At 36.5% G+C, this 16,992-nt stretch overlaps 1 protein-coding gene across 1 annotated transcript in view; it reads left to right on the forward strand.

The window, feature by feature from the left end:
* Nucleotides 1-16,992, forward strand: part of LOC131439667 (hepatocyte growth factor-like protein) — a 179,712-nt gene that overhangs the window by 70,985 nt on the left and 91,735 nt on the right. Inside the window, exon 2 of the mRNA XM_058610965.1 lies at nt 864-1,035. Within this exon, the coding sequence (XP_058466948.1) occupies nt 937-1,035 (99 nt within the window). The 5' untranslated portion in view covers nt 864-936. The remainder of the gene's footprint in view (nt 1-863; nt 1,036-16,992) is intronic.

A 16,992-nucleotide genomic window follows, 5' to 3' on the forward strand; every position in this document is an offset into this window, starting at 1 on the left:
TAGCCCTTTCCGAAAAAAAAGAATGACAGCATCTCGTGACAGTTTCGGTGGATAGAAGAAGAAGAAGAAGAAGAAGAAGGCAGATAGAAAGGGAAAGGAAACGACGACGGATGCGGTACAAGAAAACACATGTTACAGTTACGCGACGACAAGCAGTGGCGGTAGCAGCGGTCTGGCGACGGAAGGCTTTTAAATCAAAACAGTCGCACTCAAGTCGTGTTTATTTATGCTTCGGGTTTGTGGCTCTTCCTACAGCAGGGGGCTGTCTGTTGATTCTTTTTTTTAAATTTTGGTTTTATCTACCTAGTCTTGTTTGGGTTTGTATTTTTTTTCAGGTTAAACAAACATTGCCTACCGAACGACTCAACGACGTTACTTCGCTTTGTTTTCCTATTTGCGACATTGTTTTTCCAACAGGTTATGCTGTTTAGAATTACGAGTGTGTTTGGGAGGGACAATTTTCGACAAATCTATGTACTACTGGTGTCACGTGTTTTTTTTTTGTTTCTGCTTTGGAACGATTGTAGAACTACGAACCTGTCGAATGAGAATCTCGGCGAAAATCATCATCCGTGGTGTGGGATCAAAGCGCGACGGTCGTCCTCCAACCGAGCATATTTGTAACACATGTTTCTCGTTGGTGTCAGCCGATGAGATTGACTCTCAGGCACCCTAAATGGCCACGGTATGTTGCGTTTGTGTAACCAACCGATTAAAGATCTAGTTGCTGGAATCAGCTTCTTCTCGTAATGGGAATGCATTAGGCACGGTTCGTTTATGTGGATAATTGCAAACTATTAGTGAATTCCTTTCCATGGTGAAACAAATTTGGACTAATTGCTTGATTTTATAAATTCTTTCAGATTGCAACACCTGCTAAATCCCGCAACACCACACCACCCAATGTGTTCAAATGAGAGCAGCTAGTTTCGGAACATGTCAGACCGGAGAACTTCACGGAAAATGAATCATGTGCAAATAGTTTTTGGCGTTCTTCGAGCTTTGGTGGTTCTACAATGGCTACCGTGTCTGACGGTAAGTTGAAAGCAAATTTGCTGTTTCGGATGGTTCGGAGTTATATAATTTCAAGGCAAATATTGCGATCATTACGACGGGGTAAGATAACGGAGGAAGAGATATAAAACGCTACGCCGAAACCAGTCCCCTGAAACTCTCCACGTTATCTCGTCCAAACATTGAAAATAGAGCAAAATAAAACACAGAATTGCATAAAAAGACGTCTTAGCTCACTCATCTGTTATACCAGAACCGAATGAAACCGAAGAACAATAAATAGAATTAGAAAACAGTTCAATATTTCTACTACATAGTTTAGCAAAGAAGTGAAAGCAAGAAGGTTAATTCATAATCGATTTCTCGTGTACTTTTCTAATGAAAGTCCAGTTCGTCAGTCGGTGTTGAACAGTCGTTCGCACCGCACGCGTATAGCTCTTGGCTCCTGGAATTTTTTTCTGGCTACCTAGAGTTTCATTGATTCAAGGCTTCAGTCTTTTTCAAGGCTACCTGAATCACTAACTAAGTGACTAAGTGATACAAAGAGTGATATTAGAGTGACTAAGTGTTACAAAGAGTGATATTAGAGTGACTAAGAAATTAATCAGCCTTTTTTAAGGCTAGCTAGGAGTCTAATCGAAGACTAATTTAGCCTAGTTAATTTAATTTAAAATTTCATTAATTTCAAAAATGCCTGCGTCCAACCGGAAAGGCAACAAGCCTAAGGCTAAAAATAATTCAATACGGAATAAATCACAATCCGTTATTCAACATTTTTCTAATAACATTCACGATCTTATAGAATCTGAATGTAAAAATAAAAGACAACGGACGGATTTCCCTTCCGTTGATCCTATGCCGTCTAACAATATTTACGAGATTCTTCCTGAATCCGATTGTAGCGACATAGAAGAAAATTCTTCAAAAATTCCCAAAATGGACGCTTGTCGTTCTGGGAAGAAACAACAATCTATGCCACCAGTGACGGTGATGATTTCCGACTTCAAAGCATTCCGTACTGAGCTTTCTACTTTTCTCCCGGAAGTAAAAGTCTCATTTCAAATCGGACGAAGAGGAGAATGTCGAGTCTTGGTGGATGGATTGGAAGATTACGAACGTCTTATTCGATATTTGTCCGAAAAACTTCATAAATTTTATTCATATGATATAAAATCAGACAGACCCTTCAAGGCTGTCTTGAAAGGATTATCAAATGATCAAAGTATTGATGAAATTAAAAATGAACTAAAAGAATTGCTTGGTTTTGCCCCTTCCCAAGTAATACTTATGAAAAAAGAGCGAATGGTACTTCTAAACCACGCTCTGGAATTTCCCATGAACTTTACCTAATACACTTCAATCGAAGTGATGTAAACAATTTGAAAACTTTAGAAAAAGTACGTTTCATTTCCCACATTAAAATTCATTGGGAACATTATAAACGGCATAATCGTATTGCAAACTTAACGCAATGTCGTCGTTGCCAAGGCTTCGGTCATGGAACCAAAAATTGTCATATGGATATACGGTGTTTGAATTGTGGTAAATCGCATTCGAAAGACGTTTGTCCAATGAATGAAACCACTGATAAATTTTCATGTTCAAATTGCAATGGAAATCATAAATCCAATTATTTGAAATGTCCTGTCAGGGAAAAAATTTTAAACGCTCGTTCGCTTAGACAACAAGTCAAATCAACGACCTTAAATTTACAGAACATACCTGAAAATTCTTCTAAGGCACCTGCCAATTCGTCTTCTAACGAAAACAATTTATTGACAGGTAGATCGACCTCGTCATCATCTTCTTCTAATGTCAGTTATGCTGGTATATTAGGTAGAAATCTATCTCCTATTTCTTCTAATGTAAATAATCAAAACACAGGACCGCCTTGCAGTTCTTCTTCTAACGAAAACAATTTATTAATAGGTAGACCGGCCAAATCATCTTCTTCTAATGGCAGTCTACCTACAAATATTCCTTCAATGCCATTCGCTTCTTTAAATGAAGTCGATTTAGGCGATATAACTGAAAATAAAATGATCTACCTACAAGATCAACTTTTTCAAATGATCATCCAAATGAATTCGACTTCATCACTTTTTGAAGCATTTCAAATCGGATGGAAATTTGCAAATAATATTATAATGAATTTAAAATTTAACAGTGATGTTAAATAATTATTTGAATATTTTAAATTGGAATGCTCGATCTTTGAAATCGAGTGAAGATGAATTTTATAATTTTCTCAAAGATCACAACATTCATATTGCCATTGTGACAGAAACTTTTCTTAAACCAAATGTAAAATTGAAAAGTAATCCACATTATGTGGTTCATCGATTTGACAGGTTTACTGGAATTGGTGGTGGAGTTGCCATTTTTGTCCAACGGCAAATTAAACATCGAATTTTACCTTCTTTCAATACTAAAGTTATTGAAAGCTTAGGAATCGAAGTTGAAACCATTCATGGAATTTATTTCATCGCTGGAGCATATTTGCCATTCCAATGCACCGGCGAACAATTAAATTTCTTTAAAGGCGATTTGCAAAAACTTACAAGATATCGATCGAAATTTTTCGTAATAGGGGACTTAAATGCTAAGCATGTCCAGTGGAATTGTAGGCAAAATAACAGTAATGGTAAAATACTTCATAATCAACTCTCAGCTGGTTACTTTACAGTTCTTCATCCCAGTAATCCTACTTGTTTCTCTTCCGTGAAAAACCCGTCTACAATTGATCTGGTTCTAACAGATCAAAGTCACATTTGTAGTGAACCGATTACTCATGCTGACTTTGACTCAGATCATCTTCCTGTAACATTCAGACTTTCCAACGAAGCTATAATTAATCCAATTAGTTCTATATTCAACTATCATAGAGCTAATTGGTTGGATTACAGATCTCACATTGAAAATCATGTGGATCATGAAACTATTTTAGAAAATTCTGCGGACATCGACACAGCAATTGATAATTTGAATCATTATATTATCGAAGCTAGAAATCTTTCAGTTCCCAAAGCTCAAACTAAATTAAATTCTCCTATCATCGATGACAATCTTCAACTGCTCATTCGGTTGAAGAATGTTCGTCGACGACAATATCAACGTTCTCGTGATCCTGCTATGAAAAACATAGTTAAGGATTTACAAAAAGAAATTAAACATAGATTTACTCTTTTGCGAAATGAAAATTTCGCTAAAGAAGTTGAACAAATTAAACCATATTCTAAACCTTTCTGGAAACTTTCTAAGGTTCTTAAGAAACCTCAGAAACCAATTCCTGCTCTCAAGGAAGGAAATCAAATACTTCTTACAAATGGTGAAAAAGCTCAAAAGCTAGCTCAGCAGTTCGAGAGTGTCCACAATTTTAATTTAAACGTTGTGAGTCCTATTGAAAATGAAGTCTCACTGAAGTATGATCATATTTCAACCCAAGTGTTATCACACGATGACATTATTGAGACGAATTTTGATGAAATTAAATCAATTATTAGGAAACTCAAAAACATGAAGGCTCCTGGTAATGATGGAATTTTTAATATTCTTATTAAAAATCTTCCCGATGTTGCCTTGAGACTCCTGGTTAAAATTTTCAACAAGTGTTTTTCATTAGCTTACTTCCCAAAAAGATGGAAAAACGCTAAAGTAATTCCTATCCTAAAACCTGATAAAAACCCAGCAGAAACATCAAGTTATCGCCCAATTAGCTTACTTTCTTCTATCAGTAAACTTTTTGAAAAAATTATCTTGTTGAGAATGATGACTCATATAAATGAGAATTCAATTTTTTTACCAGAGCAGTTTGGATTTCGTCATGAACATTCAACTACTCATCAGCTTGTCAGAGTAACGAACATGCTAAAATCAAATAAATCTTCTGGGTTATCCACTGGAGTTGCTCTTCTAGACATAGAAAAAGCATTCGACAGTGTTTGGCACAAAGGTTTAATAGCAAAAATGTCCGATTTCCAGTTTCCTATTTATTTGATCAAAATGATTCAGAATTATCTAACTGATCGTACTCTTCAGGTTAGCTATCAGAACTGTAAATCTGAATTGCTACCCGTACGAGCCGGTGTTCCGCAGGGTTCGAGCGTAGCTCCAATCTTGTATAATATTTTCACTTCTGATCTTCCAAATCTACCCGTTGGTTGTCAGAAATCGTTATTCTGTGACGACACAAGTCTGTTAGCCACAGGTAGAAATCTAAGAGTGATCTGCAGTCGCCTACAAAGAAGTTTAAATATTTTCAGTGATTATCTGTCAAAATGGAAAATTAAACCAAATGCAGCAAAAACGCAATTAATTATCTTTCCTCACAAGCCAAGAGCTTCTTTTCTTAAACCAAACAATAATCACATTCTTAAATTGAATGGCTTGGAATTGACATGGTCTGATCAAGCTAAATACTTAGGTTTAACGTATGACAAAAAACTCACTTTCAAGGATCACATTGAAGGAATCCAGGCAAAGTGTAATAAATATATTAAATGTTTATATCCTCTTATAAACAGAAATTCTAAGCTCTGTCTAAAAAACAAACTGTTAATTTATAAACAAATTTTCAGACCAGCCATGCTTTATGCGGTACCAATTTGGTCAAGTTGTTGTTCCACCAGGAAGAAAACGCTTCAAAGGATTCAGAATAAAATTCTGAAAATGATTTTGAAGCGTCCTCCCTGGTTTAGCACAAATGAGTTACACAGACTCACAAATATAGAACCATTAGATGTAATGTCACATAATATTATAAGCAAATTCCGACAAAAATCGATGCAATCTTCAATTGAATCGATTCGCTCTCTGTATTAGTTAGTAAGTTAGTATATAAGTTCCTTTTCCCCATTACACAATACAAGTAGGTTTAGAATTTTCCCTACACAAAAATCTCAGAATTGCGGAAGCAAATAATGTCTTCATGGTAATAACCAAATCATATATATAACAGGGCTGAAAAGTCACCACTTGTGGCTGAACACCCAATTTAAATCTTAATAATTTAATTTTAACTCATTTCCAATAAATAGTTATTTAAAAAAAAAAAAAAAAGTCCAATTCGTCGGTCATTTTTATCCAAACTCGATCCATTATCGGAAGTGATTTAGAAAAATTCTCGCGTTTTAACTTCATGTTATCCATTAAAACGTTTACAGTCGTAAGCGTTATCGTTTCCTATTTCCGTATGGGATTCGGACTAAAAAAGGAGGCCAAAAAAAAGAACCCCTTATACCAGGGGTTCCCAAAGTGGTCGATATAGACCCCTTGGGGTCGATATCCTTTTTGCGGGGGTCGACGTAAACGAAAACTGACTATGGGGGTCGATAAGGTCTAGAAATCGACCCCCTATTGTTTGATATAAGTTGTTATTTGAAATATTCATGATAAAAAAAGTTGTGTTACAAGTACCAACATGTTGAAGACAGGGTTTGCAAATTGTAGTAACGTATATGAACAAAAGAGTTTCACCCTTTGTGCTATTGATACATATTCGTAGGTCGGGCAAAATACACAGCGTAACCAAAGCAAAGAGAGCTGCTTCGTTCGTTCTTTAGTTCATGAACTTAAGCGATGAACTTGTAGATACCCATGAGAAAACAGGACTCATAACTTTTAGTTTCGATGAACATTAATTGGAGAACATCGTTTTTTAAAGTTTCTTATATATATATATATATATATATATATATATATATATATATATATATATATATATATATATATATATATATATATATATATATATATATATATATATATATATATATATATATATATATATATATATATATATATATATATATATATATATATATATATATACATAGTGCAAACTCCCATGAAAACGAAACGATCGTTTCAAAAATGGGTTCAAATGAAAACTTTTTGCAATTCAATGTTTGAAATGTTATGTGTAATCAAATCTTGATGTACAGATATTGTATTCAAACAAACATTTGCTGTATGGCTTTACTTCACGTCTTGTAGTATACCGTGAAGAAAAGTTCTTCACTCTTGTACAGCAACAACGAAATTGTAATCATGGAAGCAAAAGTCAAATATAAATAAAATTTATTGTTAACAAAGGGGATCATAAGAACGTTCATTTCAATGTATGGAACAGTCATCTATGAGAAATCGTGCACCGGAAGTTCTTTCGGTGCCGGATTTCGGACACTAATGTGACTAATGAAATTAAGTCGGACATGTGTTATGCAAACTTGCAAAACGAAAGAATTTTTGTGTACTAATTTTAATGGGCAGGTTTATTCAATAAAATTATAAAATTTAACAGTCGGCTATGAGACAATACAGTTCATACAGGGTCTAACAATTTCAAAAAATGTTGGATTAGTAATATAGTGCATTGTGCAACCTATACTTCGCTTTCAGAATCGTAACGGTGTAGCTATACTGAATTCTGACTCATTCACGACTAATGTATTCTTCCCAGTGCGGTAAAATTTCATTTTCAATCGAATAATATAAGATGAAAATGAAATTTATGGCCGCTGACCGTCAGCGTATCCCTACTAATTCATTTGACTTTTGTTGCCATTTTCAAGTGAAGCTCCCAGAATTCATCGTCAGTTGAATAGTCGTACCTAGTCATTTGAAGTTTTGCTTGCTCAGTTTCAAGTGCCAAGTAGTATAGCTGCTTCATTGTCTTCGCTTTTGGTAGTAAGCAGATTCGAACGAATAGAATTATAAATGGAGTAAAGTATTAAAAATGAAAACTGAAGGAGGAAACAATTAATTTACGTATATTCTGTGATTGATATTCCATCTATCTGATTAGTCTTTCATCTATTATCTTGAACCAATTCGAATGTTTACATGAACCTCATTTGAAGGCCGCTTTCACACTATTGAAAGAAATATTTTGTTACTTCAATAGATCAACTGACGGTGGTTAAACTGAGCCTCGATTGAAGAGAAACGAGTGATGAACTAAATGCTGCTCGTTCGGGCCGTCAGCAAACATTGTGTGTGTCAGAGATTGAAGTTTACTGCAGTGGAGAGATCGTCAATGTGTTTCACATTCAGTTTCAATTGAATTGAATGAAATTTTACTGCACTGATTCTTCCACACAATAGAATAATTCGAAACTAACAATAGTCTGCGAATTGCAATAATATTGACACTAGCACTTCAATGGAAAAATATCTAATAGTGGTTTGGGATTGGTTTTAGTCTCTTACAATTATCATTTTCTTTGGTATTGACAGATTCGAGTGAATTTTCCTTCAATGATTCTGTTGATCAAGATTGTTGAAAATAATTGTCTCTAGTTCGAAGTAAATAGGGTAAAAGTGAATCTTCCAAATGGTCCTTGCGCTGGTATTAGTCAACAGGAAGGCAAATTGTAAATTACAATAATATTGAGACTAACATTTCAGTGGAAGAAAATAAAATTACCTCGGAGAACGACTCGAATAAGCTAGAATCGGGGATAAATAAATAAATATTCCTCGTCCGTTATGTTATTTCAAATAGGCCGATTTTTTAAACGTTGATTTAGAAGGCATCATCACATCTCTAGATAGACTGAAACATATTTTTATATTTCGTCAGGCTTTATAGTGATTGTTTCAAAATTTTCTTTGGGAGCACTGCGTGCCCTGATAAAAGGTCCTATATATATGTAATACCAAATAGCGTTTTAATCGTTAATTTACTGGCTCTAAAAGTGATCGAATATTTTAAAGACATTTTCCTTGAAAGCATAATAGGTGCAACAAAAGATATTCACGATTAAGGAGGTCCACCTGTCTAAAATTTTCAAAAAATCGATTTTTATGACGTTTTTGCATCTCGAGGATTTGACAAATTATGTCATTAAGCAATTTTCATCAACTGAAGCATGACAGGGAGCCTAATGTGACAGTTCAGTGGTTTTTCCAAAATTTAAACGCGTTTAGCAGGATTGAAAAAACCTCTGCTTAACAGATGGGAGCAAATTCAAATGAGGAAATTGAGTGTAGGTATAGAAAAAAATGAGGTTTGTTGGTTACGTTAATTTTACGATCACATCTCCGGAACCGGAAGTGTCAGCAATTCCGTCTTTGAACTTCATCCACAATCCAACTGTAGTTTTCAAACGAGCCTATGTTGTGGTTTGTCGATTCCGCCATCTCTAGAAAAATTGAGAGTTAAAAAGTGCACACACAGATATTTCCTGGACTCGTCGAGCTGAGTCAAATGGAATGTAACTCTATGGATCTCCGGGACTCCGTTCGAAAGCCGTTAACTTTCTATATAGAAAGACAAAATATCAGAAAGATTATTTTGTATGAAAGTTGCTTCCATTTCATTAAATTTTAACATTTCGTTCAAATTTTTGTCAAACGTGCACACTTTCTGGACTTGACAAATTTGATTCAAACGTTATATGAGTAATCTCACGAGGTTTCCTCGGAGATGGCTAAACCGATTTTGACAAACTTAAATTCGAATGAAAGATCTCCTCTACTTGGTCCCCTACGCAATTCCTGAATTTCATCCGGATACGACTTCCGGTTCCAGAGTTATAGGATAAAGTGTGTTAAATATTGTACACCGTCACTTAAACCGGCGAAACAAAAAATCGGTAAAAAATTATAAACTGGACTCAAAACTACACAAATCGATAGCCATTTTCAGTAGGCAGCTAAACAAACTGATTCTGGCTATTTTGGTTCCCGGCTCTCGATTAGCGACGAGAGATAATAGTCATATCCTCAAAAATGGATCTTACTCACTTTTATTAGAGATTGCAGAACCGATATTCCCAATCTTAGGGTCAAATGAAAGGTCTTATGGTCCTACCAAAAATTACTGCATATTTTCGGAATCAGTAGAAATTAAAACCCTCGTTTAGATTACGATGACAAAATTGTATAAAAACTTTAAAAGTTGAATAAAAACTAGTAGAGTTTGTAAGTAATGTTAGTTGGTGGCTGTACGAATCGACTTCGATTATACGGGCTCTCGGGTTCCGGTGCTTGAAGAACATATAATAGTGAAAACACTTTGCTTTCTTAAGGATGGCCTACACGAGCAAAGCACTGTTTCATTTTGTGTATAATACTATTTAATGTACAAACAATCTCTTGGTTTCTTTCAAAATTGAAGAGAAACATTACCATAGTATTATATATGAGAAAGGTATCATTACATCACTAGGTGGATTAAAACAGGTTTTATAATTGCAGATTTACTGCAAGATTTATGATGACAAACATGAAAAAATGTAGACAATACTGTTTGGTCTACTTAACGTTTGGCTTCATTCCATCTCTAGCAAATGAACAGTTGCCGATGTGTCTAATATGTGAAAAGGTTCAGTAGTTCAGTAACGATACTATGAAGTCTTCAAAATTGGAGCATCACTTGTCAAGAGTGCATGCTGACAAAAAAAATAAGCCTTTGCCTTTCTTTCAAGCCCTTAAAGAAAAAATAGAAAAACGGCCATCCATAAGATCGATGTTTGCGTCATCATCTATGCAAGACGTTGATGGTTTGCGAGCGTCCTATAATATATCCTTACTAATAGCGAAATCAAGGAAAGCACATACCTTTGGAGAGCAATTGATTTTACCTAACAGTTCGGCTGAAAAGCTCGTATCGTTTAATAGAAACACACATTTTTTTGCCAAAATTCGTTTTTATTATTCAACATAATTGCCATCAGAGGCGATACAGCGATTATAGCGATCTTCCAACTTTTCGATACCATTTTTGTAGTACGATTTGTCCTTTGCCTCAAAATAGGCCTCAGTTTCAGCGATTACCTCTTCATTGCTTCTAAATTTTTTACCAGCGAGCATTGTCTTGAGGTCTGAGAACAGGAAAAAGTCACTGGGGGCCAAATTTGGAGAATACGGTGGATGAGGGAGCAATTCGAAGCCCAATTCGTTCAATTTCAGCATGGTTTTCATCGACTTGTGACACGGTGCATTGTCTTGATGAAACAAAACTTTTTTCTTCCTCAAATGAGGCCGTTTTTTTAAATTTCGTTCTTCAAACGCTCTAATAACGCTATATAATAGTCACTGTTGATGGTTTTTCCCTTTTCAAGGTAGTCGATGAAAATTATACCATGCGAATCCAAAAATACAGACGCCATAACCTTACCGGCCGATCGTTGAGTCTTTCCACGCCTTGGGGTCGGTTCATCGCGTGCGGTCCACTCATCTGACAGTCGATTGGACTCCGGAGTGAAGTGATGGAGCCATGTTTCGTCCATTGTTATATATCGACGAAAAAAATCGGTTTTATTTCGATATAACAGCTCCAAACACTGCTCAGAATCATCATTTCGTTGTTGTTTTTGATCGATTGTGAGCTCACGCGGCACCCATTTTGCACAAAGCTTTCTCATATCCAAATATTCGTGAATAATATGTCCAACACGTTCCTTTGATATCTTTAGGGTGTCAGCTATCTCGATCAACTTCACTTTACGGTAATTGAAAATCATTTTGTGGATTTTTTTCACGTTTTCATCGGTAACAGCCTCTTTTGGACGTCCACTGCGTTCATCGTCTTCGGTGCTCATATGACCAGTACGAAATTTGCAAACCACTTACGAATTGTTGCTTCGCCCGGTGCAGAGTCTAGATAATACTCATCAAGCCATTTTTTGGTATCGGCGGCACTTTTTTTCATCAAAGAGTAGTGTTTCATCAACACACGAAATTCCTTTTTTCTCCTTTTTTTCACAATAACAAAAGTAGCTTCACTCAAAATGCAATTTCTCACCAACTAATAATCAGACAGCTGTCAAATTTATACACGTATCTTTTGAAGGTTGGTAGTAACTGAAAATGGTATGGATTTAATTCTAGTGGCGCCCTCTCATAGAAACGATACGAACTTTTCAGCCGATCTGTTACCAATGCGGAATTCTTGAACAATGTACTGCACAAGCTCGCACATGATATTATAAAGATAATTTCTTTGAGTAATAATACCGTTCAGAGAAGAATAGACGAAATGAGTTGTGACGTGGAAAACAATTTATGTAATTTCTTACAGACCAACAGATATTCTCTTTAGTTAGATGAGTCAACATTACCCGGTAATGAAGCTCTGTTGTTAGGATATGTTCGATCCATCAAAGATGGAAATATATGCCAAGGACTACTTTTTGCTATATATTTAGTAACTGATACGAAAGGAGAATTGATTTTTCAAGCCGTGGAACGTTCATTCCTCAGAAAAAAACTATTCCATGGAAAAACATCGTTTCTGTCGCAACTGATGGTGCACCATCTATGGTCGGTCGTTATCGAGGTATGGTTCACTTTAAGCGACAACTGCATGCGATATTGGTTAATTGAATTAAATGAAATTTTCGAAATCGAAAAAAAATTTTGATGCCAAAAGTCTTAGAATTGCATGAAACGTTCGAGATTTAGTGTCATCTCGAAAAAACAATTTTTTTGAAAAATCGACTTTCTGGGACTTTTTTTTCTAAGTCACAGGAAGTCGATTTTTTTCAAAAAAAATTTTTTTGAGCTAACACTACATCTCGACGTTTCATGCAATTTTAAGATTTTTGACATAAAAAAAAATTTTCGATTTCGGAAATTTCATGTACTCCCCATGTACTCTATGGTGCTTTTTAAAGATCGAAAATTTTCAAACTTTAACCGACGAGCAGCCCTTCCTTACCCATGTCCGATTTAGCATAAATTTTGCACGAGGACTTTTTTCGAGGTGCTTAAACTTTTGAATAATTCCGCTTTACGAAAATAGAGGTGATCTCAAAAGATTGGCGCCCTTATATACATTAGAGTGGTAAAAAACAACGTATTTTGTCGGTTACGTCACTTATACCATTATATCTCCGGAACCAAAAGCTTGTTGAAATCGGTTCAGCCATCTCTGAAAAAATTGATCGGTAAAAATATCTTCGAAAAGTGCACACACATACACACACTGCAATTTTAATACCTTTCTATAGAGAAAGGCAAAACAATTCTAAGACAGTTGTAGAACCTCTTGAAATTTCAAAAAGTTACATGTCCTACTTGGGCTGCATGAAGAATCTACAAACTTTTAAGATTACTCCAGTATGTTGTAGAATTCCCTTTGACTGATTTAGCTATTTTTGTCCAAGATTTTCGAAATTTTTATATAGTTGTTTTTCATTGGGAAAGTTCTCTATTCGCGACAGCCCAATACCACTCGATAGGTCGCAACTCCGGGTAGTAAAGTACCATTCCAAAACATCTTTAGCGTAATGGCAAGATGTCAAATCTCGCCAGAATATCGTGAGAGTATCATGGCTGCATGGGAATGGTAACAATCTTTAAGCATTCGTCACGGTATATTTCCTTGTATTATTTACGGTTCTCTAAGACGATTTGAATTTTGGAAAAAAATATACCGGTAGTCGGACTTGGATAAAATTCAGCAAATCATTTATGGGACTATCAATGGTTTATTTGGTTACAGAGTCTCATGGTCTGCAAACTAGAGAAAATCACTAGTTAATATAAAGAGGTAGCTTATGAACAAAGTAAAGCTTGCTTCATTTAGAATTGGAACAAACTTTTGCTTATATTGTGGCGCTCCTGGTGGACGGATTTTTAAGTTCTTGGCGCTCACGTGTCGGGAATTTTGTCAGCTTCTCGTATGATTCCGCAAATCGACTGTACTTTGTAAACAATCAACATGGAAGCCAAAAGAGGGGAAAAAATTTTGCACAGTTATTTGTAAAATCCATTGTGGTCTGCATTTAGGCTAGCTAAGCAGCTGAAATTGACCAAAAATACCGTATGGCGCGTTTTCAAACGGTATAAGGAAACATTGACGACGATTCGGAAGCCTCAAGCCAAACTGCGTGGCAAGATTTTGAAGACGATTAAGAGGAATCCTAATCTGTCGGACCGTGATTTGGCCAGAAAATTCGGTGCTGCCCATAGTACCGTGAGGAGAGCTCAACTCCGGGAAGGAATCAAGTCGTATCAAGCTAGCAAACAGCCAAATCAGACCATAAAACAAAATAGTGTGGTCAAAATTCGTTCTCGGAAACTATATGACCAGGTGCTGACCAAGTTCGACGGGTGTCTTCTGATGGACGATGAAATCTATGTCAAGGCTGACTTCGGGCAAATCCCAGGTCAAAAATTTTACTTGGAAACGGCTCGGGGGGATGTTCCAGCCAAACTTAAGTTTGTTTTTGCCGACAAATTTGCAAGAAAATTTATGATTTGGCAGGGCATTTGCAGCTGTGGTAAAAAAACGAAAGTTTTCTTTACAAATAAGACAATAACATCGGAACTATACCAAAAAGAGTGTCTCCAAAAACGAATTTTGCCGTTCATTCGATCCCACGACCATCCCGTAATGTTTTGGCCATATTTGGCAAGCTGTCATTACAGCAAAGTCGTTCAAGAATGGTATGCAGCGAAAGGGGTCCAGTTTGTTCCGAAAATCCTTAACCCACCCCCTATTGAGAAATACTAGGCAATCATGAAGAGGGGACTCAAGGCAAAGGGAAAGGTTGTCAAAGACATCACATCAATCAGATAACGACCTGGTGGAATAAAATAGCTAAAACGATGGACGAAGAAGGCGTGCGCCGCCTAATGAGCCGTGTTACAGGAAAAATTTGAGAATTCCTTCGAAACCATGACAAATAATTTTATCCGTTGCTGGCGTTTGCTATGATTACCCAAACCTAGGAGCTATCCCTTAGTTAAGTCCGAACAAGCGGCAGCGAGAACAGCAGGCCGATGAGGCGTAGCCGCATTAGACCTTTCAAAATTGCAGTAAATTAGAACAATTTCTATTAAGCAGCATGTTTATCTGTTATGCCAAATGACCATTATGCCAAACGACTTTATGCCAAACGTGGTAGCCCAACAAAAATGTGCACTCGATTTTCTCGGAGATGGCTGGACCAATTTTCACAAACTTAGATTCAAATGAAAGCTCTCTTAGTCCCATAGGTTACTATTGAATTTTAACCGGATCGAAATTCCGCTTCGGGAGTAACCGGGTAAAATGTGCAAAAAAATTAAGAAAAAGTACACTTGATTGTCTCAGAGATTGCTCAAACGAGTTACTTCACCTTAGACTCAAATTAAAGGCATTGTAGTCGCATCGCGTACTATTAAATTTCATCTGGATCCGACCTCAGGTTCGGGAGTTACGCGATAAAATGCGCAAAATGAACTAAAAAAGTGTAGTCGATTTTCTTAAAGACCGGCTCATCCAATTCTCATAAACTGGTAGTTGGATCCAAATGAAGTTTGGGAGCTTTGTATGAGATCGCAAGTCCTTTTATTTAAATCTTCGTGAAAACCGGCTCAGCAATTACCGAGAAAATTGAGAGACATTATTTTCTGTTTTTTCTGGTGCATATCATTCTGTAGTTCCGGAACCAAAAGTCAAATCGTAATGAAATTCAGGAACTTTATATGAGACCATAAGACCTTTCACTTGAATCTTAGTTTGTGACAATCGGTTTAGTCATCTCCGAGAAAAATTGAATGACAATATTTGTGACATACACACACACTTTGTATATGAGAAAGGCAAAGCAATAAATCTCAAACGGTCGAACTTCGGGATAATTCGTTTCATCGTATCTCCATAGTAGGGCGAATAGCGGAACAGTTTTACGAATTACGTAACATTAGATATAATAAATCACATGTCATTCATCTCGGAGCACTATTCTGCAGAAGGCGTTTCAACGAATGCTATTTAGAAGGAAGTCGTATAATAGAAATTCACTTTGCAGAAAGGGTCATTTTTTAGTGAAATGTTGTAAGTAATAGTGATATTCATTATCCTTTCTTCTGATCTTATCACATTTCTTATCCTCACTTGTATTAAGAAAACCAATCTCAGAAACCACTCGAACAAGCTGTAATTAAAATGTACTCATCAAATCGCTTTCCACGAGAGATCTACACGATCTCCCATTTTCAACTGTTGCTGATTCTATCATTACCCTTTGCCTGCATCAAGAAGTAGCTTTTTCTATAGACCCGTAAGCCGCTTGAATATGACACCTCATAATGTTTCGTACAACTTCATTTATCACGACAATAATAACCCTGTCAGCCTATAAAAGGAGTACCTTATAATCAGCCCATATAATCCGATGGCATGTTTCACAACTCGGGTACAAGACAGAAAATCAGCAATGCACTTACCTCGCGCCAATCCGTCATAATAATCCAACCCGTCAAGAACTGACTGGCGAGGAGGGGAATCGTGCGGTTGAAATAACCAGCACCGGACGGATTAAACCCTTGACCTGTGAAAATGTTCTCGATAGTCTCCGATACCGGCTAGCGACGACGACGACGACGACGACGACGACGCCGTTTGCAGAATGAACTTACTGCTGCACATCGTCGTCGTCGAAAGGAATCAACAGCAATAGTGATAACGCTTGGGGCAAGTTGTGTGAAAGATGAGAACAATTTACCGAGAGAAGTCCCAGAATGGCAGTTGCATAAAAATATTGCAGTACAACTAGGTATATTGTATCTGCTTGTTAAAGTTGATGATTTGACATTTCGGATTTAGAGGCTTGTACAGTTTAGCGTTAAGCTGGTTAAGATCTTGGCATAATGTTGAAATATTATACCCATTCAGACTCAGGGGGGCTGTGGTTTGAGCTACATCTGGAGTGGGTTCTGCCCCTAATTTGTGACTGGAACTGACGTTGATCTCGTACTTTGATCTTTTACTCGTTGTCTACGAGATCTTTGAAAGCTAGTTCCTCATTGAGCTTGCAGACAGGTTCCTCATTCAAACAGTCGTTTCGTTGACTAGGCAAAAAAAAACTTTCATTGCTTATTCTGGCGAGGGCTTGGACTTGGATTTAGAATAACTTTGTAGACGATGTGATTTATAATGTACTGTTCGGATCATGGATTAACAAAGTGGTCGAAATTGGCTATCCAAGGATCATCATAAACGAAAACTAATTTCGGGGATCGACGAGATCTCGAAGTCAA

Source organism: Malaya genurostris, chromosome 3 (genome assembly GCF_030247185.1).
Source record: "Malaya genurostris strain Urasoe2022 chromosome 3, Malgen_1.1, whole genome shotgun sequence".
Taxonomy (NCBI): domain Eukaryota; kingdom Metazoa; phylum Arthropoda; class Insecta; order Diptera; family Culicidae; genus Malaya; species Malaya genurostris.